General features: G+C 42.2%; 1 protein-coding gene across 1 annotated transcript in view; it reads left to right on the top strand.

Annotated features, from left to right (window-relative positions):
* The first annotated feature begins 5986 nt into the window (after positions 1 to 5986).
* The window catches only part of srrm3 (serine/arginine repetitive matrix 3), a 43016-nt gene continuing 23708 nt past the window's right edge, over positions 5987 to 25294 (top strand). The window contains exons 1-7 of the mRNA XM_039618058.1: positions 5987 to 6082; positions 6477 to 6557; positions 7070 to 7138; positions 15467 to 15502; positions 15720 to 15770; positions 19199 to 19306; positions 19986 to 20148. Coding sequence (XP_039473992.1) covers positions 20020 to 20148 — 129 coding nt within the window. The 5' untranslated portion in view covers positions 5987 to 6082; positions 6477 to 6557; positions 7070 to 7138; ... (2 more) ...; positions 19199 to 19306; positions 19986 to 20019. The remainder of the gene's footprint in view (positions 6083 to 6476; positions 6558 to 7069; positions 7139 to 15466; positions 15503 to 15719; positions 15771 to 19198; positions 19307 to 19985; positions 20149 to 25294) is intronic.

Below are 25294 nucleotides of genomic sequence, written 5' to 3'. Positions count from 1 at the left end.
TCCAGGAAGGCATAGTAGAAAGTCATCATGATGGGTGTGCTGACTCCAAAGGAGTTGAGTTTCCTAAGGAGGTATAGCCATTGGTGGCACCTCCTGAGAATCTCCTCTGTTTTGGCAGAGAATTTCAGGAGGTTGTCAAAGATGGTTCCCAGGTATTTGTACTCCTCAACTACCTCCACTGGCTTCCTGTGGATGGTGGTGGTGACTGAAGCAGCCAGATCCCTCTGCCTACTGGAGAAGGTCACCACCATCTCTTTGGTTTTGCTCACGTTCAATTCAAGTTTGGAGCTGTCACACCACTCTACAAACTCCTGAAGAGTGGGCCCGTGGTGTTGTGAGGGGCCTGACAGCAGTGACAGGAGAACTGTGTCATCAGCATATTTCACCAGGTGACAGTTGGGCTGTGTGGATCTGCAGTCATCAGTGTAGAGGATGAAGAGCAGGGGGGAGAGCACACAGCCCTGGGGGGGGGCCAGTGGAGGTGGAACGGAGAGAAGAAAGAGAGTTGTTCACCCGAACTTTCTGAGTCCTGTTGGTCAAAAAGTCCAATAACCACAGGATTAGCTGATCATCCAGGTGAAATCGGGTGGAAAGTTTAGTGGCCAGGATATGAGGCTGCAGAGTGTTGAACGCTGATGAGAAATCAGCAAACAGAAGTCTGGCGGAGGAGTCAGGGAGCTCCAGATGTTTGTGGATGGAGTCCAAGATGAAGATTTTGGCATCATCAACACCTCTGCGTGCACGGTAAGCAAACTGGAGTGGGTCCATCAGGGGGTCAGTTGCTCTTACGATGTGCTGTTTTATGATCTTCTCCATGGCCTTCATCACCAGGGAGGTGAGGGCCACAGGACGAAGATCATTCAGAGACTTTGGGTTGTTTCTTTTGGGGATGGGGATGGCTGTGGAGTGTTTCCACAGCTGGGGGACGGTGTGACTGTCAATTGAGTGTTGAAATAGAGTCCGGAACACACTTCCTAGTTGCCCTGCACAGTGCCTCAGAACTCGACTGCTGATGTTGTCAGGGCTGGGTGAGCTCCTCTCCCTGGTCCTCCTGAGGGCTCTCACCACGTCCTCAGTCCTGAAGGTGAGTGCAGAGCTGCCAGGTTTGAGTGAGGATCTGGACTACTCAAGCTGGTCCATGTTGTCCGTCTCAAACCTGGTGTAGAAAACGTTGAGGTCGTCAGGGAGGGAGGAGGGGTTGCTGCCCTCCACCTGGATGGTTCTGGGGGTGGTGACCGCAGTATTCACAGAAGCCATGGTTTTGAGGCCCTGCCAGGCTGAGTGGAGGTCCCCTGTGTCCAGTTTAGCAGTTTTTATGGCCCTCTTCACCTCCCTGTTGACCTCCTTTTTGTCCAGTGCAGAGCGGGTGAAGAAAATCCTCTTTTTTTTGTTAAGGATTTCCTTGAGTTCCTTGGTGATCCAGGGTTTGTTGTTGGGATAGAAGGAGACTGTTTTTGAGGGGATAATGTTGTCAACACAGAAGGAGATGTATGATGTCACCGTGTTGACTTGTTCGTCGATGTCATCAGAGGGAGAAAGAAGGCTGTCCCAGTCAGTGGCTTCAAAACATCCTTGTAGGGTGAGGATACTTTCCTCTGTCCACTGCTTGATGTTTTTGGTGACCTTTCTAATCCTCTTGATAACTGGGGTGCAAGCAGGGGCCAGCAGGATGGTGTGGTGGTCTGCTGAGCCGAGAGGGGGGAGGGGTAGGGCTTTAAATGCATCTGGTACAGAGCCATAGCATTTATCCAGAGTCTTCCCCTGACGTGTGCTGCATGAAACATACTGTTGGTATCCTTTAAGCGACTTGTCAGGGAAACAGTGGTTGAAATCACCCAGGATGAACTTGGGAGAGTCCGGTGATAATTGTTCCAGTTTGTACAGAGTGTTGGTGAAGTACTCTGTGGCTTTAGCTGTATTAGCTCTGGGGTGGATGTAAACCAAGATGATGGAAAGCTGTGGGAATTCTCTGGGGAGGTAGTAGGGGCGAAGGGAAACAGCCAGAAGCTCGATGTCTGTAGTGCACAGCTTCTCCCTCACAGTGACTGTAGAGCACCAGCTGTTGTTTACATACAGACACACGCCGCCGCCATGTTGCTTCCCGGTGCATTCGCGGTCTCTGTCCAGACGAAGAGGTGGTGAAAAGCCATCAATGTGCAGTGTGCTGTTGTCGTCGCTGTTGTTTAACCACGATTCCGTGAATGCCAGAACGGAGGCAGTTCTGTACTCATGCAGGTGGTTGATGCAGGCTTGCAGCTCGTCCAGCTTGGAGTGGAGAGACCGCACATTAGCAAGGATAATGGACGGGAGTGCTCGTTGTTTGTGTGTCTCCCTCTTTAGTCTGGCTCTCACCCCACTCTTCTTTAATCCCCTCCTGGTTACCTTGTTATTGTGAGCTTTTCGATTTCCGTGCCCACGGAGTATTTCCTCGGGAAAGTAGTCCGTGGAAGCGGAGCGGAAAAGCCGGAGGCCAGGCTGCAGCTGCGGTTGCAGCTGGATGAGGGAGTCCCTGGTGTAGGTGAGCCTTGGGGTCATGTCGAGTGTCGAAAACAAGTCCGAAAAATCACAAAAATTAGGAAAAGGAAACGAATACAAATATACCGAGCAGACGGCGAAATACAACAACGAAAAGAGCATTAAAGTTAGAAAAAGAACGCAAAACTGCTCAGCTGACCGCACGAGCAGTGACCCAGAACCGGAACTTTTAGTACAATAAACCACATTCCAATCTGAATTGGTAAGCTAACTGCATTAAAATGCTCTAACATGACCAATGGGTCCAGTCCAATTACTCAAATTAGCAGAGGCAGTACTTAGCATTCAGCTATCATCTATAGTGGTCCTCATTTAAGCCTTAAAAGTGTGAAACTAATCAGTTACAAAAAAACAGTTACCCCCACACAGCTGTTATGAAGGTGAGCCAAGATCTTTTTTTTTCCCTCTATGCTGTAAACATGTCAGTTTCATCACTTCAGTTGGGCATTTTAACATGAGCATCGGTGTGAATTGACTCACTTTTACAGCCAGCTTAAAGTGGCTCTAAGAGGAACTCTAGTTTTTTGGCTTTATTTCTCTTTCCCAGAGGTTTCTACCTAATACAGCCATGCTAAATATTTTGTATTTGGCTGATGTTGAGTGATGGCATTTTTTTAGAAAAATATTGATGGTAAGGAAGAGATTATGCAGCTGTTTCTGAATGTGCACAAGCCTAGTATCTGAACACTTCCTCCAAGGCCAATCCAATTACAACCTACCAGAGGCTTGGACTGGAGCCTGCATTTAGTCTGAGAGGCCACACCATCTGGATTTCAAAAGCTAAATAATAAAAATATAGACTTTACAGAGATTTTAGTGAATCTAACCAAAAAATAATACTGCAGGGTATCGATGTGATTCTGTGTACATGCGTGTCTTCTCAGCTCAGAGTTAAAATGTGAGACATTTTGCATTTTTGCAGTGACAGTGTGAGTGTCATCAACATGCGGTGCTTGCTTGAAATATCATCTATAGTCTATATTCCCTCACAACCTTTTAACTTCAATTTCTCATGCAAACATCTGAGTTGTCTGACACCCACGCTGCCTTATGTCTCTCCTCACTTAATTCTGTTGTTTGAGGCCGATGTTTTTGTTGGGCGAGTTCCAGTTAAGTTGATTTTTGTAACGCATGTTCATCACAGAGGTAATTCTGCTAGTTCTTAGCATCCCTGCTGTGCCCAGTGGTGCTCAGCCAATTAAGGGCAAAAGTCTTCCCAACTAACCACCAGTCCCCATTCCCTGTTCTTATTGGCTCCACTCTCTCCTTCCAGATACTTGACACACCTTATTTGTTTTTTTCTTCTACATCACTGTTCCGTTTTATCCAAATTTATATCACATCTTTGTCTGATTATACATCCCTTTTTTATCTCTTACCTATTAATAAAGGAGGCATGGTGTCGCGCTGAGAACCTATATCTATTGTCTTCGCTAAAGACAGTGCTCCCATGTGTTACATATGTGTGTAGGGGGGGAAGCGTCATAACACCCAGAATATGACATGCTGAGTGTGTTATAATAGTGGGAGCTGATAAACTCTGGGAGGTGTGACTGCACAAGGGAAAAAAACAGTCAGTATGGTGTGGGTTTTTTTGTTTTTGTTTTTTTTTAACGTCACACGTAGTCGGCAAGGTTGCATTTGGCAGACCAGAAGAGGCCACCTAAGAGGGAAGGGGGTAGTGAGGCCGAGAGGAAGAAAGGAGGCTCCAGCCATCTGTCAATACATACAATGCAATGTGTGATAAACAAGTGTGAAGATATGAATCCCACAAGCTGGGCTGTAAGCGAGTGAGAGCTAATGATATTCTCATTGCTGCAAGTGAGGGAAAATAGCAAATGTCGGTATAGAACTCAAGTTGTATTTTTTTTTTTTTTTTTTTTTTTTTTTTTTTTTTTGTCGTGTAATAGATGCTTTTTATTTTTCTTGCTTTTGTTTTTGTTCCTTTAAAATTTAATGCTATTTACCATATGGGTAGGTGGAATGTTTCTAGCCTCACCAAAGGACGGCACCATTGATCTGTCATCTGGTTCATTTTGATAAATGAGCATTAGATTAGAATGACATTTTTGTACATCCGTTCATGGCTACTAGAGGATGAACACCGTTGACTTCTCTCTAGCGGTAGCCTGGCATTTATGGTTTTTTGAGAGGGAATGCATTGGTATAAAACTTCCTATACAGTTGTTGTTTCATCAGGATTTATTAGGCTATAAATACCCCCTGACTTTCTGTCTAACACTGTAAGGGCTTAAAATAAGGGCTTCCCTTAAGACTTTCTACTTGCAATAAGGCTATGTTAAATGTGGGCCATGCCTGTAAAGCTGATTTTCATTCATCTTAGTGTTACTTTGTGATCAGAGCGTTTTACCAATTTGAGCTGAACCCATAAATACATTCAGAAAATTAAATAAATAATTTAGCATTTTCTTTCTGCTGCTACCTTATTTCCAACTGGGTTACCAGAGTGGAAGATCCACGTGCATGATTTGGTACAGATTTTACACCAGATGTCTTTCCATATGCTACACTTGTGTTGCATAATGTCTTAACACAGAGCCACTAAATACAGTAAATCATTTAGGAAAAGTGTCACATTTCACCATTTGTCCTCTAGAGGGTGAGTGGCTGTCCCTCTTACTGTGTTTGTTGTTCACAATTAAAGTTTCTCTTGGCTGTCCATGTACAGTGAAGCATTCCTACTATTTGATAAATAAAATGTCTGCTATACTTTAGTATATTAATCGCCATTTTTATGTATAACAATGACAGTGGTTTTTTTCTCTTTGGCTCTGACTACAATATCTTTGAAGGAAAAAAAAAAAATCTCTTTGCAAGAAAATCCCTAAACAAATGTGATAATTGTATTAAAAATGTAAAGTTCTCTAATATTGACATCAGATTAGTATAGTATGGTAGTATGATAGTCTGCAGACTTGTTACTCCTCTTTCCTGAGGTTCTTTCAAACAGTGAGCAGCTGCCATCATCAGCGTTCTCTCAACTTCCTTCAACCCTGGCAGCCTGCACACCACATGCTGCTGCTATCCACTATCCACCTGGTATAAATCCATCACTCGGCTAAATTGATTAGGTTGTATATTTAACAATAAAAAAAATTATAAATATGACACAAGTCTGCTTTGTTTATTTTAATTGTTTAATGTCCCCACATGCTGAAAATTATGTTGCTCAGTTCATCTTTTCATCCCTTTTCTTTTCTGTCTGCACTCTGCTGATGAAGATGTGAGTCATATAGGTGCCTGTATTGTTTCCCCCTCAGTAGTGTCTGTGGTTGCCATGGTCACACACACCAGGCTAAGATGGCGAATATAAAAAGTTAATTACGAGGAAGCCCCACACAGATGTTGCTGTTGTTTGTCTGCATGTTTTCACTGAAGACAATGAAGATGCACTGTTCACCACAATCTCTTCATGTGTTTTCAGGGTCAACCACCTGCACTATCCCCCTGATGCGTGTGAAGAGGACCCTGAAGTGATTGGCTATGAAGATGGAGATTATGGGCATGACTACCATGGGGACAACAGGTATGTTCAAGGATGTGTTAAATCAGCTGCCTGTCGTCCCTGTCACGTGGCTTGTGGGTGTTTCCTCCAAATGTAAACACAAAAAGATCTTAAAATATCACCCCCAGTGCGTGTGTGCATGCAGAGGTAGGCAGCAATTATAATTTGTATATGAAAACCGTCACATAGATGGTCATTTAGACTGTACTCTGTGTGTGTGTGCGTGCCGCTTCATAGACAAGATTAAGTGTAATTTCCTCAAAGTGATTTCCTGTTTCCATGGTAAGATGTATTGTATGGATATTGTGTTATGAGGAAATGAGAAAATATACACTTATCATTCCTGTTATCGGCAAAGCATCTGCAAATAACTGTAATCAGAAATCAGAAAACTCTCTTGACTCGGCCAATTCAGGGTGAAGAGGAAATCAAGCAGCTCACCTTCCCCTCGTCCAAAGAAAAGGAAGAAGAAGAAATCTGGCTCTCGAAGGAGTCGGTGAGTGGAAACAGCTTCCACTGATCGCTGATGAAGTGGTTCGATTTTGCTTTGTTTTCCTTTTTTTTTCCGTTTCGCCAGCTCCGCTGACAGAATAATTACGCTGGTGGTTTTGTAAAACGGAATTCCAATTATTTTGGTGTGAATATCGCAAATGAGCCATCAGATACCGCAACTGTGCGGGGGGCTGGGGAGCGATTAGCAAAGCATACCCTCATCTCCCATTTTCTTTTGACAAGGTCAGGAAAAGAGGGGGAGCGAGAGACTGAAAAGAAGAGACACAGAGGCATTAGAGAGCAGCCACAATAAAAAGAGAAAGGCAGAGGGATGAATAGAGCTGGGCACAAAGAGAGCTGAGAGAGAAATCAGCTGAGCTACTATAAGATGATACCTTTGCTCATAATGATCCTATCTGAGGGGTAATGTAATGCAGTTGAGTGAAAAGCCACAGTTTAACAGCTGTCTGAGGTTCACTTAGCAGTCACATCATGCATCCTTCTCTCCATCAACAGGTTTGGCAGCTCCTCACCCAGTCGCAGAGAGAAGAAGAAAAAGAGTGGGAAGAAACACAAGCGAGACAGGTGAGTGTGCACATGTGTGTGTGTGTGTGTGTGTGTGTGTGTGTGTGTGTGTGTGTGTGTGTGTGTGTGTGTGTGTGTGTGTGTGTGTGTGCAAAGGTAAAGAATCTGGATTTTGGAGGTTTTGATCAATATTTTGCCTTGTGGTGAAGCATTTTCAGCACTGGAGTTCATTTATCCGAAATATTAAAAAATTAACGGACCATAGAAAATGAGTAAATAATGCCCTTTTTACATTACATTTTATTGTAATTATTGTTTTTTTTCGCAGTGGAAGTAATTCAATTATTTCTAACTCAATTGTTATTGAGGAAGAAAGGGAAGATAGCAAGTATGAGGAAATGAAAGAAAGGAAGCAAAGAACATATTAAAGGATAAAGGACAGAAACGCACAAAGAGTAGGGAAGGAAAGGAGGAAGGCAGTAAAAGAGCAACGAACAAAAGAAACAGAAGAAAAAATGAAAACAGGAAAAGAAAGGAATGTGGGATGACAGGAAGAAGATGAGGAGGAGGAGAAAGAAAAAAATGACAAAAGAGGGAAAAGGAAAGAAGAAATGACCAGATTCAAAAGCGGGAGAGAGCAGACAAGATCAAAAGGGAAGAAAATGAGGAAAAGAGGAATCCTGAAAGGAAACCAATGAAAAAACATCCTGAAAGGAAATGATAGCAGGAAAAATTAAAAGAAAAAAGAAAAAGAAAGCATTAAATGAACTGAAGATGAATAGGATCTAAAGGAAGTCAGACTGGGAAAAGGGGGCAAAGGAAAGGAAAGAGTAAAGGAAATACAGAAAAGAGAAACATTAAAAACTAAGGTAGGAAGATAAAATTGAGGAAACAGGGGAAGTAGAGGAGAAAACTAGGAAGAAAATAGCAAGGAGGAAAAAATGATGGTTCTAAAAAAAAATGAGAGGATTTATAGGCAAAGGTTAAGGGCTAAAAAGAAGTTGGAGAAGAAAGGATGATAGTAACTGGGAGAAGGTAAGCGCTCCACACATGTAGATGGAAAGAATGAAAACAGCAAAGGGAAGAAAATGAAATTAAAAGCAGGAAAGACAAATGGGAAAAGGGAAAGGTGAAAATGAGGCTTGGAAGAGACCCCAAAAGCAAGAGCTCATCAACAAAAACTCTAGGTGCCTTGGGATATCATAACAGCAATAAGCAGTGGTAGAGTGGCCTCTTCCTCCTCTGGTTTCCCTCATTCTCTGCCTGACTCAAGGGGAAATGGGCTAAATGTGTTGCTCTAATAACTCAGTCTGTATGAGGGGGCGCACAACTCAAGAAAAATGAGCCTCTTACTAAATTGCTGTGCATCACTGCGCTGCCCTGCTCTGCTTTCCCTCCTCCATCCATCCACTCTCATCCCATTTCCCCCCCGTTCTCTCTCCTCATTGCCACGCCTCCCTATCATCCTCACATCAAGGATGTTCTGCATTGCAGGTGCTGCTGATATCAGAATAATGTCTAGAACAAGGAAGCAGGAGGGTGGCATACAACGTTCCTCCGAAGAGACATCCTCCTCTGATGCTCTTCTTTAAGATGCAGATTAGGAAGGGGAGGGGGGAGATTATACGCAGTCCTGTCCTGCTAACATTTCGCTGGTCTTTGTTTCTTTAAAATAGCAGCAGGTTGATCTCAGGCCATTTGGGCGCATATTCATTTCATAGCTATACTTTTTATGCCCTTGTGATAAAAGTTGTGCCGTGGCGAGGGATTCAGCTGTCACCAGAGCTTGTGACAGAGGAGGAGAAGAATGTCCTCTGCAGAATAACACCTCATACACAACAGTCCCTACCTGAGGCCCTCCAGTGGGGAAGCATAGGCTGTCACGAGGGCCACAGCTCTCAGTCACATATCAGCCACATACATTACTGTGACAGCTTTATTACTCCTCCTTTTTCAGAGCATCAACAAAGTGCTCTCTCCCACTCTGTGCTGCATGCTGTAGGTGTGTAAAACAGCATGGGCGATGTAGGGCTTTTCAGGAAAATAACTTGCACAGGCTGGCCTGACTAATCACCATGGAAACTGCAATGAGGGTGAAAGTGATAGGAAGGTGATGTCCAGTGCTGAAGACTGAAGAAAAGCCCATATCCTGCTTATTACGTTAAAGGGGTTTGGCCAATAAGTGTGGCTTTATTGCAGGGAGCAGCATGTTCTACTGGCGGAAATATGTTTTTAAAAATGAAGTGTGATGACCAACACATGTAAAGTACAGAACCGCTGTTAGAGCTCCCTGGGGATGTTGCTGCACATATAGATACATGTGATTCAGAGTGCCTTGCAGGCCTATGGAAGAGTAGAAATACATGCTGAAATATCCCACCACTTACCTTCCAGGAACATTTCTTACATTTTTTTGTTGGTAAAGTTGATAAAACCAGACCTGACATCACTCCCCCTGCCTTTGATCCCTCTGTCCCACATTTTCTGCTGTTTTTGACCACTTCTTTCTTTCTCTGCTTTGGCTGAAGTGAAGCCCAGTCTGTGGTCCTGAAACAACCATTCAAAGAGATCTTTGACACTTGGGCCTAGTGTGCTATTCATAATTAACAGCTGTCTACTGGCAGCCAGTTTTTTTTTTTTGACAACTTTATTTATGATTTTCCAATGTGACAAAAATACAGAAAAATGTAACTGGAATTGCGATTACAAACATTACCATTGTGAAACTGGTTGCACCACGCAGTGGCAAACCAGTTGGATGCAGGAAAATGTATAATCTATGGACACAAACAAGAAATACTACCATGTGAACAAGACAGAAAACACTAAAAAAAACAAACAAACAAACAAAAATAAAATATATAAATAAAAGGGGGGTGCATTGTATGCAGTTCTTGCTGGCTTGCTGCAGATAGTAGGTGGCTTTAAAGAAAAAAAAAACCACAGATAAAAGCAGTAATACATCATACTTCAGTAAATGACAACTTCTCCACATATTCAATAAAGGATGACCAGGTTTTGTACTACCTGTATTTACTTTGAGACCCTCTCAAACTGTATCTCAAATGCTCTATCTGCAAGCACCTCATCACCTCTCTCACCCACTGAACAAACACTGGCAGACCGGAATCCTTCCATTTAAGAAGAATTAGTCTGCGTGCCAGGAGAGATGATAAAGCCACTGCTTTCATTTGATAAGAAGTTATACCGTGTTGGTTTGGGAGGACACCAAATATGTGTTTCATATGTTTTTTCCCGCACACATATGAAAAAGCTTTAAAAACTAATTCCCAGAACCGGTTCAAATCAGAGCAGGTCCAGAACATATGGTTCATAGGGGCGGGTGATTGCTTGCACCTCGGGCATCCATCATCAGAGGTAAATGGTATTGTATATTTTGGCTAGTTTAGCTTTGGTTAGGCACACCCTGTGAAGGATTTTAAACTGTATTATACAATGCCGTATACAGATTGAGGATTCATGGATCCTGCTAACACTAATGTCCCATAGGCCGTCTGAGATCTGGAGGTTTAAGTCCAGTTCCCATGCATTTCTGGCTTTGGACACAGAGTCTGCCTTTGTATGCTGCAATGTGCTATATATTTGAGAGATATGGCCTCTAGCAATAGGTCAAAATTGCAGACAGTCCTCAAAGTGGACAGTCAGTAGGTAGACTTGGATAAGAAGTGAAGTGTTTAACTGCAAAGCTACGGGTTTGTAAGTATCTAAAGAAGTGAGTCTTTGGGATTCCAAAATCTTTAGATAATGTTTCAAAGGATAAAAAATGACCCTTTAACAAACAAATCAGAGAAACAGATAATTCCCTTGCTGTACCAAACCTTGAACCCTGCATCTCTCAGAGCTGGTAAAACAAAAGATGATTTGACGCAATACGGAGCAGAAAAGCAACCGCCTCAGCCCGAAATGTTGTAGACACTGAAACCAAACATTAAGAGAGTTCTTAACCATAGGATTTTTAAAATTAACATTGCGACTGACTGGTAGACTTGAACACATTGTTGCAACAGGGGATATAGTGAGATTACCATCTAGCTCCATAGTGGACCAAAGTGGCCCTCTGCCTTCCCTAAAAGCCTGCATCCAGGTGGATAATTTCACAATATTGGCAGCCCAATAATAATACATAAAGTTTGGTAGGGCCAGGCCTCCTTCCGACTTAGAACACTGTAACAGGGATTTACGGATTCTTGGAACTTTTTTGTCCCAAATAAAAGATGATATGAGTCCATCTAACTGGGTGAAAAAGGTTTTATGAAGGACAAGGGGTATCATCTGGAAGAGATACATGAATCGAGGCAAGACTACCATTTTAATTGTGTTGACCCACCCAGCAAGACAGATGGGTAATACTGACCAGCGTGCCAAATCCAATTTTGTTTTCTCCAATAAAGGGGTAAAAATTTTTTTAAAAAGATCCTGATAAGTGTCAGTGATTTGAATACCCAAATAGGTGAATGGGGAGTGTTCCAGTCTAAACTGCAAGGCTGAGTAGTCAGCCTCCTTTGCCAGACTGTTAATAGGGAACAGTGTGCTTTTAGCCAGGTTCGATCTGTAACCAGACAGGCGGCCAAAGGATCCAATGAGGTCCACAGCTGAAGGAATTGATGCCTCCGGATCTGTAATATACAGAAGGAGGCCGTCTGCCTACAAACAGCACTTATGAATGGTGTTTCCCCTAGTGATCCCCCTTATTCTGGGGTCCGCTCTCAATGCTGCCGCCAGCAGCTCTATTGCCAGATTGAATAGGAGGGGGCTTAAGGGGCATCCCTGTCGGGTGCCTCTATGTAGGGAAAAGTATTCCAAAATAGTGTTATTGGTGCGGACTGAAGACAGGGGCACTGAGTACAAAGTCCTGATCCATGAAATAAAATTAGAACCAAAGCCAAATTTTTTCAAAACAGAGAACAGATATTGCCAATCCACACAGTCAAAAGCCTTCTCGGCATCTAGTGAGAGTGCTCTGTCAGTTCTCAAAGCCGTTTGTTTCGCTTTTTCTTCTTATAAGACGAAAAAGAAATAATTTGGCCCCGCAGATATGCCTTTAGCGACTCCCAAATTATAGATTTTGAAACATCTGGAGTGTTTTTCATTTCTAGAAAAAGCTCGATGTGGTATTCAATGAACTTGCAAAACTCCTCATCTGACATTAATGCTGAGTCAAATTTCCAGAACCGCTGCCTTGCGCACACATTTGGAAATGAGATATCAACCTGCACTGGTGCATGATCAGAAATTACAATTGCATGGTATTTACACATGGTGACCCTTGGGATAAGGAAATTATCCAAAAGAAAATAATCAATCCTTGAATATGAATGATGCACAGGGGAGAATAAGGAATAGTATTTTGCTAAGGGCTCAGTGATACGCAGTTGATCTGAAATACCATAGTTTTGAAGAAATGTATTCAGAACGAACGCTGATCTGGAGGTCCCAGTAGACTGATGTGGCTTAGACCTGTCAAGGTTGGGATCGAATACCAGATTCAAATCCACACCCATAATCAGGTGATGCGTATTTAAATCTGGCAGCAGGCTAATCAGTCTTATAAAAAAATGTGGATTGTCCCAAGTTGGTGCATAAGTATTCACCAAAATAACTGGAGTGTTGTGGAGCTTGCCGGTAACTATCAGAAAGCGACCATTCACATCGCATTTTACATTTGAAGTGATGAAAGGAAAATGTTTCCTAACAAGAATGGCAACTCCCCCGCGATTTAGAGTTAAATCCAGAATGGTAGACCTGGGAGACCCAACTTTGTGTCAACCTATTGCTTTGCGTGGAGCACAGATGTGTCTCCTGTAGAAAGACAATGTCCGGTTTGAAAGTCGACAGATGAGTGAATATCATCTTTACGTTTTTTAAAATTATTTAGACCTTTCACATTCCATGTAATAAATCAGAATCAGTTGTAGTTGCAGCACTTTTGGTTACATATCCATATTCACACTTTCAAGACAGTCATGACAAGCAAGCCGAACAATAATTTGGGGTAAGTATACACACAAAACTGCAGCCAACAAGAAAAAAAAAGTAGAAGTAAAAACCCAGAGTAAATATAAATGTAACTCCCACAAACCAGGAGCAAGCTACACCCTCCCCCCCAAAAGAGCTTATATCCAACATATCTCTTCACTCCCTAAAACAGATGTTGCCCCTAACAGGGAACGCCAACTATAACATAATTTTTAGACATCTGGCAGATTGGAAAGGCACACATGACTTCTCTTGGTCGTTTGCTTTGCTCAATGATAAACAATTATATGAAGACCTATTAAATTATGAAAGTAGCAAAAGTACAAACCTCTATCTAAAGTGCAGTCAGAGTCAGTGAACAATAGAGAGTCAGAGAGCAATTGAGGTAGCACAGTCTACACAGCCCGTGTCTTGATTCCCACACACAGCCAAGATGCGATTCTTGACGTAGTCTTTAGCAGCCGTTAGATTGGTGAATATTTCCTCTCCAAGAGGAGAAGAAATCCTCAGCTTAGCTGGGTACAGCATCCCGAATCTCTGCGCAGTAGATCTTTAGCTTCTTTAAAGGCCCCCCGTCTCTTCGCGACTGTAGATGGCAGGTCCGGGAAAATTAGGATTTTGTCTCCATTATGGGTCAGGGGACTGTTTAATGCGGCCCTGCCAAGCACCACCTCCTTTTCTTGAAAGTAGTGAAATTTGACAATAAGTGGCCTGGGTCTCTGGTCTCTTGCAGGGACGGGCTGTGTTGGTCTCAACTTTTGCTTCCAGCGTAGAAATTTTGGCGACTACGTTTTTCTCCGAGCTAGCTATGGCAGCCATTAGCGCGCCTGTGTCCGGGGATGTAGCATTGCTATCAATGGCCTTGGCTCCATCAGTCTTTCTGGTATTTTTAGACCCTGACATTGTTGTAAAGACTCTGGGGAAAGTTGTTTTTCATCACCTTCAGGCCTCCCTGAAAACAAATGTTGTCACTATAATAGTTTGGTTTCAATGCACATCATAGCACGGGATCAGCAATTTTAAAGGTGCTTAATGATCTTTTATTAATTGCAGCTTCAGGGGATTCTGCTATTTTAGTACTTTTAGATCTACAATAAGTGCTAAATTTGATACAGTGGATCATGGCATCATATTCTCTAGACCGGAGAGCCATGTGGGCAAGTTTTTCTGTGGCTTTTTGTCATCACCTGATTCCCTCACATGCAGGCGTCCCCCAAGGAACCATTCTTGGTCCAGTACTCTTTTCCCATTAAGCTCAAAAGATCAAAAATAGGGAGTTTCATGTCACCATTATGCATACTGATGACTCACAAATCCATCTCCCTCTCAAAAAGAAATACTGCAGTCTCTTTGAAATGCTTACTTTAGTGTCTTGCTGACTTAAAATAATAGATAGGATCAAACTTCTTGAACCTTAATAAGCAAAAAAAAAAACAAAAAAAACCCCACCCAAAACAAGCAGTAGTACTTGACCTTGGTCATTCAAAAACAGGGTCATTTTGAGAGCAGCTTCACATTTGATGAACAAATAAATGCTGTTTTTAGAGCCAGTTTCCATGGTAAAGGTTTCATCCAGGATAGATTGTAACAACAGTCTTTATTTGAGCATTAACCAGGTATTTGTTGTCTGTTCTGCAACTTGTCCAAAATTCTGCAGCTCGACTCCCAAGAGACGCTGCCCCCCAGCGCACAAATACATTTCAAAATGTTATTGCTTGCTTTTAAGTTTCATTAAATGGGTTAGCACCTCCTTACCTTCTGATCTTTTAACAAATGATCACCGAGAACAGCTGACCAGATGTTTCTCATTATAATGACAAGCAGAATATCGGGCCTTTGCTGTAGCTGCACCTATATTTTAGAACAGTGTTCCCCTTCATATCACTACCTCACCAACACTGAACATCTAAACTCTTTTGAAAATGTATTTTTCTTCCTCGGCATTTAAACCATACTGAGTCAAGATATTTGTTTTTCAATTTTCCATTGTTCTCTTATGTATTGTTTTTTATTGCTTTTATTGTTTTATTCTTTTAGTTGTACAGCACTTTTTCATACTTGAATAATTCATAGGTTAGTGTTAAATGGCTTAACAAATAAGCACAAAAAAAAGAAGAAAAACTTTGAGAACCCTTCAGCAAACCTGGAGAATTATTGCTCACTTTAAAAAATACTTTAAATAATTAGAAGGAAGAAGAAAAAGGAGGCCTGGATTGCTCTCCAAAAATGAAAATGTGGTACACAGTCTCATAAAATGTATATGTAAAAAATATATAAATGTGTAAAATATGTTTTAAAAAAGGTACTGTGTTCTGCGTATGAATTATTCATGTCAATATTTCGTGAAGTTGCTGACCTAGCGCTGACATTACAATGGCTTTGTTTTTGTAGATCTGCATCTGGCTCCAGGAAAAAGAGAAGATACAGGTTTGTACGGCAGATAATAATGTCCTTCAGTATGTGAACGTCCATATATGTAACCTGTGTGCTTGCGTTCAATTTGTGTCTTTTACACAACTGACTACTTTTTCAAATGACAGTAGAATAGTCCATTTAGGCAAGTGATGCATGGAATTCTCTACTCTCTGTGAATGCAGATTCATTAGCACTTATTCATTGTTGGTTTTTTTGGGGGGGTTTTCAGGTCGGGAAGCCCAAAGAACAAACACAAAGACAAGAACAAACAGAAAAAGAGGTGAGAGAATCGCTGCCTGTAAATTCTTTAATCCATGTAAATGTAGAGCAGATAGTCTGCATGTCTCATAAGAGAGTATCCAAGTTTCATTCATTAGGAGTAGCAAGGAGGAGTCAGGACGCCAGGTCAGGGGGGAGATATCATCACCCCCACCCGAGATTGGGTACACAGCCCCAAGTGCGATAGGAGAAGGATCGTTGAGTGCAAGAGGACTTGACCTGAAAAATAGGATCATGGCCAAGCTTGAAACCTGGATCCCCCGTAGCCGGTTACCAAGATTACGTGAAGTACCCTCAGAAGGTCTGCTAGATGATGTTAATGCAGCACTACGGACGATACCTACAACCACGATTACCGACACTAACAAGCTGATCTACAATACGGCAACAGTGATCAGTGAGATGCTTGGCTACAAGTTGAACAGCAGTACCCTCCATGGAGAAGGAGGCTAGAGGGCAAGATCAAAGTAGCACGGAGGGAGGTTAGCCAACTAACGGAGTTGCAGAAAGGTGCGACAAAGAAGGTGCATAAGAAATACAGCAAGCTGTCCATACCTGAGGCCTTGGAAACTGCCAAGCAAAGACTCACAGCCTTGGCCAGCCGCTTGAGGAGGTACACGAGAGAGATAGAAGGCAGGAGAATAAACCAGCTGTTCTCCACAGAACCAGCAAAGGTGTACTCTCAGTGGCAAGGGAACAATAAGAGAACAGCACCACCAAGGCTGGAGATGGAGCAATACTGGAAGAGCATATGGGAGAAGGACGCAACCCATAACGGCAATGCTCAGTGGCTAGTGGATCTGAGGGCAGACCGTAGCGACCTCCCTGAACAGGGTCCAGTAACCATCACAGTGGCAGATATCCAAGAAAGGGTCTCCAGTATGAAGAGTTGGACAGCACCAGGGCCCGACATGGTTCACGCCTACTGGCTGAAGAAGCTGACTGCACTCCACGAGCAGCACAAATGAACCAGCTGCTAGTTAACGAGAGAGGAATGGCTAACCGAAGGACCCCAAGAAGGGACCAGTCCCATCCAACTACCTCAGTACTACATGGAAGCTCCTGTCAGGCATCATATCGGCTAAGATGAACAGGCACATGGGTCAATACATGAGTGGGGCACAGAAAGGGATTGGCAAGAATACCAGAGGCGCAAAACACCAGCTACTGGTAGACAGAACAGTCAGCCGAGACTGCAAGACCAGACTGACCAACCTGTGCACTGCCTGTGACTCAATGCCCCACAGCTGGATACTGGAATGCCTAGAATTGTACAAGATCAACAGGACCCTAAGAGCCTTCATCAGGAACTCAATGGGGATGTGGCGTACAACACTAGAGGCCAACTCCAAGCCCATAACACAAGTCACCATCAAGTGCGGGATCTACCAAGGAGATGCTCTGTCCCCACTGCTGTTCTGCATAGGCCTGAACCCCCTCAGTGAGATCATTAACAAGACTGGCTACGGATACCGACTACGGAACGGAGCAGTTGTCAGCCACCTCCTGTACATGGATGACATCAAGCTGTATGCCAAGAGTGAACGAGACATCGATTCACTGATCCACACTACCAGGCTATACAGCAATGACATTGGAATGTCGTTCGGACTGGAGAAGTGTAGTCGGATGGTAACAAAGAGAGGGAAGGTAGTCAGAACTGAGGGGATTGAACTATCAGAAGGCAACATTGCAGACATAGAGGACAGTTACAAGTACCTGGGGATCCCGCAGGGAAATGGGAACCATGAAGAGGCCGCTAGAAAGGCTGCAACCACCAAATACCTGCAGAGGGTCAGGCAAGTCCTGAGGAGTCAGCTGAACGGTAAGAACAAGATCCGGGCCATCAACACCTACGCCCTGCCCGTGATCAGGTATCCTGCTGGGGTAATAGGCTGGCCAAAGGAGGAGCTAGAAGCCACTGACATCAAGACAAGAAAGCTCCTTACCATGCATGGAGAGTTTCACCCCAAGTCCAGCACCCTGAGGCTGTACGCTAAGCGGAAGGAAGGGGGCCGGGGACTGGTGAGTGTCAGCACCACAGTCCAGGATGAGACAACGAACATCCAAGAATACATCACGAAGATGGCCCCAACTGACCGAGTGCTCAGTGAATACCTCAGGCAGCAGAAACCCAAGAAAGAGGAGGGAGACGAGGCACCATCATGGAAGGACAGGCCCCTGCACGCTATGTACCACCGGCAGATAGAGGAGGTGGCTGATATCCAGAAATCCTACCAGTGGCTGGACAAAGCTGGACTGAAAGACAGCACAGAGGCACTAATCATGGCAGCACAAGAACAAGCTCTGAGTACAAGATCCATAGAGGCTGGGGTCTATCACACCAGGCAAGACCCCAGGTGCAGGCTGTGTAAAGATGCCCCAGAGACAATCCAGCACATAACAGCAGGGTGCAAGATGCTAGCAGGCAAGGCATACATGGAACGCCATAACCAAGTGGCCGGCATAGTGTACAGGAACATCTGTGCCGAGTATAACCTGGAAGTCCCAAGGTCAAAATGGGAGATGCCCCAAGGGTGGTGGAGAATGACCGAGCTAAGATCCTGTGGGACTTCCAGATACAGACGGACAAATGGTGGTGGCTAACCAACCGGACATAGTGGTGGTAGACAAACAGAAGAAGACGGCCGTAGTGATCGATGTAGCGGTTCGAATGACAGCAATATCAGGAAGAAGGAACACGAGAAGCTGGAGAAATACCAAGGCTCAGAGAAGAGCTCGAGAGGATGTGGAGGGTGAAGGTAACGGTGGTCCCCGTGGTAATCGGAGCACTAGGTGCGGTGACTCCCAAGCTAGGCGAGTGGCTCCAGCAGATCCCGGGAACAACATCGGACATCTCTGTCCAGAAGAGCGCAGTCCTGGGAACAGCTAAGATACTGCAAGAGGACCCTCAAGCTCCCAGGCCTCTGGTAGAGGACCCGAGCTTGAAGGATAAACTGCCCGCAGGGGCGTGCTGGGTGTTTTTTGTTTTTTTTATATGTATATATATAAACATATATATGTATATATATATATATATATGTGTGTATATATATATGTGTGTGTGTATATGTGTGTATACATACATGTATACATGTATATATATATATATATATATATATATATATATATATATATATATATATATATATATATATATATATATATATCTATATATATATATATATATATATATATATATATATATATATATATATATATATATATATATATATATATATATCCTGCACCTCTATTAGAATATAAGGTGTTTTGCAGTGCATCACCTGTTTTACATATCATGAGATTGACTACTGAGCTCGCTGTGGCCTGTGTGTCCCCATGATGTATGCATGCATACACGTGGCTTTATGGATGTGTGTACATGTGTGTGGGTGGTATGTTGGTCCATTGGCTGTCACTTGTCAGGTCCCCTGGTGAAACACCCAGCAGGAGTTCACAGCGTCAAGGCAGCTGCTGCAGCTCTCGTAGTCCCTCCTTGTCTTCCATCAGGAGCGCCTCCAAATCACCCACCAGGTAACCCTCCCCCATCACACACACACACACCCACACACACACACACACGCACACAGACAGTATAGTCCCAGTGAAATACCTCTCCTGACTGTCAAGCAGTTGCCCTGGTGACAGTTAGTCTTCCCATCATTTACTCTTGACCCCCAGGGTGATAGATTGGGATACAAATGGGGCTCGCCTGCATGTCTTAAACTAGCCCTGCTAAACGGTTGTGATATCTCACTCTGCCCTCATGTTCAGTTAGATGAGAAAGCATTCATTGTTTATTCAGTTCATGAGGCATTTATCTTTTTATTCTGTAGTTATGTATTATAGTTCAGCCTTTTGCATTACTTATAATTGTCCTTGAATAATTAAGAGTCACTCTCAAGGGATCACATGACTCATAATGTGCATTAACAGATCAGCAAGTCAGAAAAAAGGTTTTACTCTCTACCTGTCTAAGCTAAACTGTAGGGAAACATTATGCAGAGTTCTATATAAACGTTATTTGTGCGAATCCTCTTTTTGTGTGTAAAAATAAGCAAAATGCAAAGTGAATTGGAATAGCAAACAAAATTCAATATTCCTGAAGCAGCAAATGAGATAAACAAGAATAGTCAGAGAAATAGAATGTACTTGCTTGTTTCTACTGGATTGCACCCAAGTTAGAGTAAAGTGGTGTGCCCTGCTGTTCCAGATTAAACTCCAAACACAAGACGGACGGTCAAAAGATGATTGGCACCCCGCAGTTCCCGGCCCCTGAGAGTCCCACCACTTGGCACAACGGGGACCACACCCAGCGAAGCCGCAACGGCAAGGCCGGCAGACTCAACCTCACCGATGGCGAGAAAGGGAACGATGTATGTAATCTCCTTCATTTTGTTTCCGCACACACACACCACCTCCTCCCACCCGGCCTCCCTCCGGTGGTATTTGCCACAGCCCCCTGTAAATTAGTTTTAACTTGCTCTCTTGTGTTGGTTCATATGAATTCTCATCTAAGACACTGAAAGGTTTGTGTTCTTTTATTAGTTTTTCCTAGGTCATAGCTCAGTTATTATTATTATAATTATTATTATTAATGGTATTATTTTCAACATGTCAAAGACAAACTTTTTTTGTAAAACTCGCCGCTCCTGCTGCTTTGTTTCTGGCTCTCTTTGACTCCTGTCATCTTGTTTTTCTTTTTTTTTTAATTCTTTTCTTTTCTTTTGTTTGTTTGTTTTTTGCTTTTGTTCTTGTTATTTGCCAGTAATACAGGGAGGGAGCAAAGAGAAGAGAAGTTTAAGTGTTTCCGTTCAAGTATATACTCTCTGAGTCACACAGCATTAGCGTACCACACCTCGGATGGGGATCCGAGCCACACTGGTGCACAAAGTCTCCAAACAAAGGAGCGGAAACGATATGTTGTGGAGTTGTGTGATTTTCTCTCCATCACAAGGCCCAAACCTGTGAAGAAATATCAACTCAGGAGTGATAAGTTTTACGCCAGATGAAGACTTAATTAATCAACATTGAAAGAGCTGCAATCTGATTTCTGACAGTGCTGTAAAGCGATAGCAATCTGCAAAATCTCCTCAAACAGAATAATCCAATTACTTACTGGAAAGTCTTGATCCAAGCAGGCCGGAATGAGTTATACCAAACTTTTAAGTGGTAGCTGCGTATCCTGGCACATATGGAAGATTAAAAAAAAAAAAAAAAAAAGGAAGGAAGAAGAAATACAGGGAAATGCAAACATGGATTTGCTGTATCATAAATAAAAAGGTAAGAAAAATGACCTTATGACTTATTTATCGAAACATCTTTTTGTAGACATAAAAGTCAGAGAAGCTGAAGTGAGGATATCTTTAACGTAATTAAAAATCAGTGCCCGAGTAATTACAAATCAGAAAGTTTGCTGAGCACCAAACCAGCTGAAAACCTCATAATCTAAATATTGGACGGGATGCATCAGGAGACATAGGCACTCAAAGACTTTGATTTAAAAGCTTTGGGTATTTATCATTTTATTATTACTTATTTTGGGGTGACTATTGCATTTTTTTAATTAATCAGATCTGAGTGGTGATCTAAACAGTTAAAGACAATTTTGATAATATTTGAAATAGACTTTTACATCTTTCTTTGATACAGTGACTGTATTAAAGCACAGAATTCACTGATGAGGTAATAAACAGACGAGTCATTAGTAACACTTTCAAAGTTGACACCCTTTTTCATGATTTAAATGAACAACTAAACACAGGAATACAGGAGTAGAAAATGTATGTCACGTCAATATCTTTTGAATTTTAAAAAGCTGTAGATAACTGCTTTTTATTTACATGTGGGTGGCAGCACTATATTTTCATGTACAGTGTGAGGGAGGCTTTCCTTTATTTAGACTGGGAGACATCACATGCCAGAAATGAAAAGAAATCAACTGGCCAATCACAGTGTAATTTCTTTCTTTAGGCTCGCCAGCTGCAGGGATGCTACATTTGACTTTATATTTACATTTTTGGTTGTTGATGCTAATAACAGTCAAACACAAGAGATAAGTAACTGTATTTTTAATGCATGTGTTTCATGTAAATGTGACACCGCAAGTTTGTTTTGGCTCAAAGTTCTTTAAATCTTCCATACATGTCTAAATCCTGCACTGCATCAAAAGTGAGTTATAACCCCAGTTCCAAAAAACTTGGGATTCTGTGTAAATGTAAATAAAAACAGAGGGTGATTATTTGCAAATGTCATAAATACATATTTTATTCACAATAGATAACAAAAAATGTACCAAATGTATAAACTGAGAACATAAAAAAAGTTATTTTGAATTTGATGACAGCAACATATCTCAAAAAACTGGGAACAGGGCCATGCTTGAGGAGACCAGCTGCTGGACTTTGGGAGAGTAATGTTGTCCCATTCTTGTCTGTTATAGGATTACAGCTGCTCAACAGTTCTGGGTCTTCTTTTTCTTACCGTTATTTTCATTATGTGCCTTGTGTGTTCAGTTCAACCAAGGTGCAGGCAGAACTGAACATAAACCTAAACTGGGAAAACTAACACAAAAGGAGGACACGGGGCGAGGAGCAGAGAGACACGGAGAAACACAGAATAATGCTGAGTAACACAGAAGATTCACGGAGAAACACAGACGACGCGACGAGGAGCACAGGCAGACACACAGTATAAATACACACACCAGGTAATTAGGAAATGGCACACAGGAGGGGACACAGCTGGAACTAATGGCTATAACGAGACACAAACCTACAAAGTAAAACAGGAAACTCACAGACTGTTTTACAATACCAACTCGGGGACACGAACAAAACACAGAGGAAAGACACAGGTAGGGATGATAGAAACACTAAACACACGACTCAAACCCTAAGAACAAATACAAAACAGCAGAAACTGAAAACTAATAACAATAAACTCAAAACACTGGATCAACGACCCAGGGGTCCGTTCTTCGTACCTCGCTTATGTTAGGGTTCAATGTTGAGAGAGGAATCCATAAATAACCACAGATCCGGTCCGGTGTGCAATTAGACGGCATTTTAATGAATTACACATGTGTGAGTTCAACAACCCAATCAGTATTGAACTGTCTTTACCATATTCAGACAAGGGTTTTATGGGGTTAAGATAGTACAGCCCCCTTTTCTGTTGCTAGGCAGATTTAATACAGCATACGTCAACTCAAAACCACAAATGTTCTGTCAACAACCTTTAACATAGTTTTAAAGAACATTGTCTTCGGGTCGGTGCTTCCCCTCAGCTCGTCTTCGCTGTCGCTTCCCTGTGGGAGATCTGGTGCACTTCCTCTAAGTACTTCGGCACAATTCTGCATTTGCAGCAAAAACACATCTTCACTTCTTACTTACCAAAATAGATCTATTATGGTGTGCATGTGTGTGTGTGTGTCTGCAGTGTATGCTATGTATGTGTCATGACCTCTCCTGCACTCCGGCTCACCTCACACCCCTCGTCCTAGCCAGACATAAGGCCTGTGCTCGTGCACAGCTGAACTATGTGTGACTTCTAAATGTCACACTCAAATGATGATACTCAAACCATGAAGGAAACTTACTCAAACTGAACATAAATGAAACTTAAGACTTACTCAAAAGGATATAAGTGATAAATGATACAAACTTAACTCTTAGCTCTAAAGAATATAAGGATATAAGGATATAACTCCAGGCATATGTCATGTAAGCAGGTGTGTTGCAATTCCTTTCAGAGCTCCTGTCCTCCTCACCGTGTATTGGCAGATCATAACGCCCGCCAAGAGTTTCTGACCTTCACTTGACCAGGAGCCACAGCTCTTTAATAAGCTCAAATGCAATCATGTATAAAAGATTAAAATCATTTTCATAACACAGGTTTTCCTTCTCAGATCTGCCAATATGTGTGCTCCTCCTAATATAGTCTAACAGCAACCCCAAGCAAAACAATTTGAACTTTCCCCTATCAGTGATCCCTCTAACTAAGTGTGTGTGTGTATGTCTCGTCTGTCTGTACGTGCACAGAGTGTGCATCTGCTCTCTGAACAGTTTCACTTCTGCAAAAGCATGGCTTGCAGACGCATTTCCTGTCAGCCTGCAGTCAGCTTCTCACCCACTGAAGACTTCAGTATAAGAATACAAAACATTCAAAACCTTTAAATTATAAATTCAACTCCACAGTTTGAAGTGGTTATAACAACCTGTAATAAAGACTAATATAATACCCATATATTTGAACATCTGAATGCCTCTGAATGCAACATCACTATTAACATGAAATGGTAATGATGATTATAAAAATAGCAGCAAATAATATCTTTCTCTTCCTGACACTCCCTCTCTTGTGGTGGCCCTCGAAGAGGGTCACCACACACTTATAATGTTACTCTGACCCTCTCTAGAAATGCCAGCTCCCCCTAAGAACACTCCATGGGTAAAGTCAGGTTCTTCCGTGGTCCCTCTCTCGTGGAAATCTTCTCCTGTAAAGGATAGAAAACACTTTCTCCCTACTACGGCTCTAACTTACTCTGTTCCTCAAGTGCTCTCTTTATTCAAACCTGATTCAACCTAATATTACTCAAAACATGAACCTAATTGCGTATTCGTATTTAGTTTTTGACATTTATTTTTATATCTTAATCAACCGTACTCAGCATTTGTAAAACTCTTAAAAGCACTGCCTTTAAGAGAATCAAAGGAAGCACGTCTCTGCATGTGCTTCCTCTTGCTCCTTATCTGATCATCAACATCCTGCGCACAAAACTGTCACTGCTGCAAGGGCCTACCTCTCATCTAAAGTCACCTATCACAAGAAAATGTATCAAGAAAATCATTAAAAAACAACCACTTTAATCACTACGTGTAAGCACATAGTTAATTGCTCCTAAATAAATTTCACCATAGCTAAAAGCTTAACTCTACCTGTATTTTAGAACTCACATTTCCTGTGTTATACCCTGTTTTAATATGACATTTTATTTCATTTTGCTGCTCTTAATGTAATGATACACTCTAATTTATACTTTATCAGACTTAACCAAACTATATAAGCTTTCTCCCTTTGCTTCTGTTTTAAACAACAACTTGGTTACTTCAACAAGCATTTGTTATTCTGTACCTGCATTTTATGTAATAAGACTAATTTAGAGCTGCATGTGTTATCTCAATATTTTACATGTCACACAGTTTAGTCACAACCAAACTCCTATTCAGTTCCTCTTGTCTGTCACTTGTTACAGGGCCAACTCAAATTCAGTTCAAAGCTAAAGGAATTTCAGGCCCTAGGCCTCACCTATGTTTAAACCATATGTGTTTGTAAGCGTGAATGCTGTTTATCCTTCTGTTGCTCCAAGTCCCCTACAATATATCGACTGAGACATAACGCTCATCGAAGCTTATGACCTTTAAATGGACCGAATATCAACTCTGTTAATGAGCACGATTGCAATGTGTAAGGAAAAATCATTTCTACATATATAATCTCCAATATTATTCATTTGAGTCA

This window comes from Oreochromis aureus, linkage group 10 (genome assembly GCF_013358895.1).
Source record: "Oreochromis aureus strain Israel breed Guangdong linkage group 10, ZZ_aureus, whole genome shotgun sequence".
Lineage (NCBI taxonomy): Eukaryota > Metazoa > Chordata > Actinopteri > Cichliformes > Cichlidae > Oreochromis > Oreochromis aureus.
This window is presented reverse-complemented; position numbering and strand designations above follow the sequence as displayed.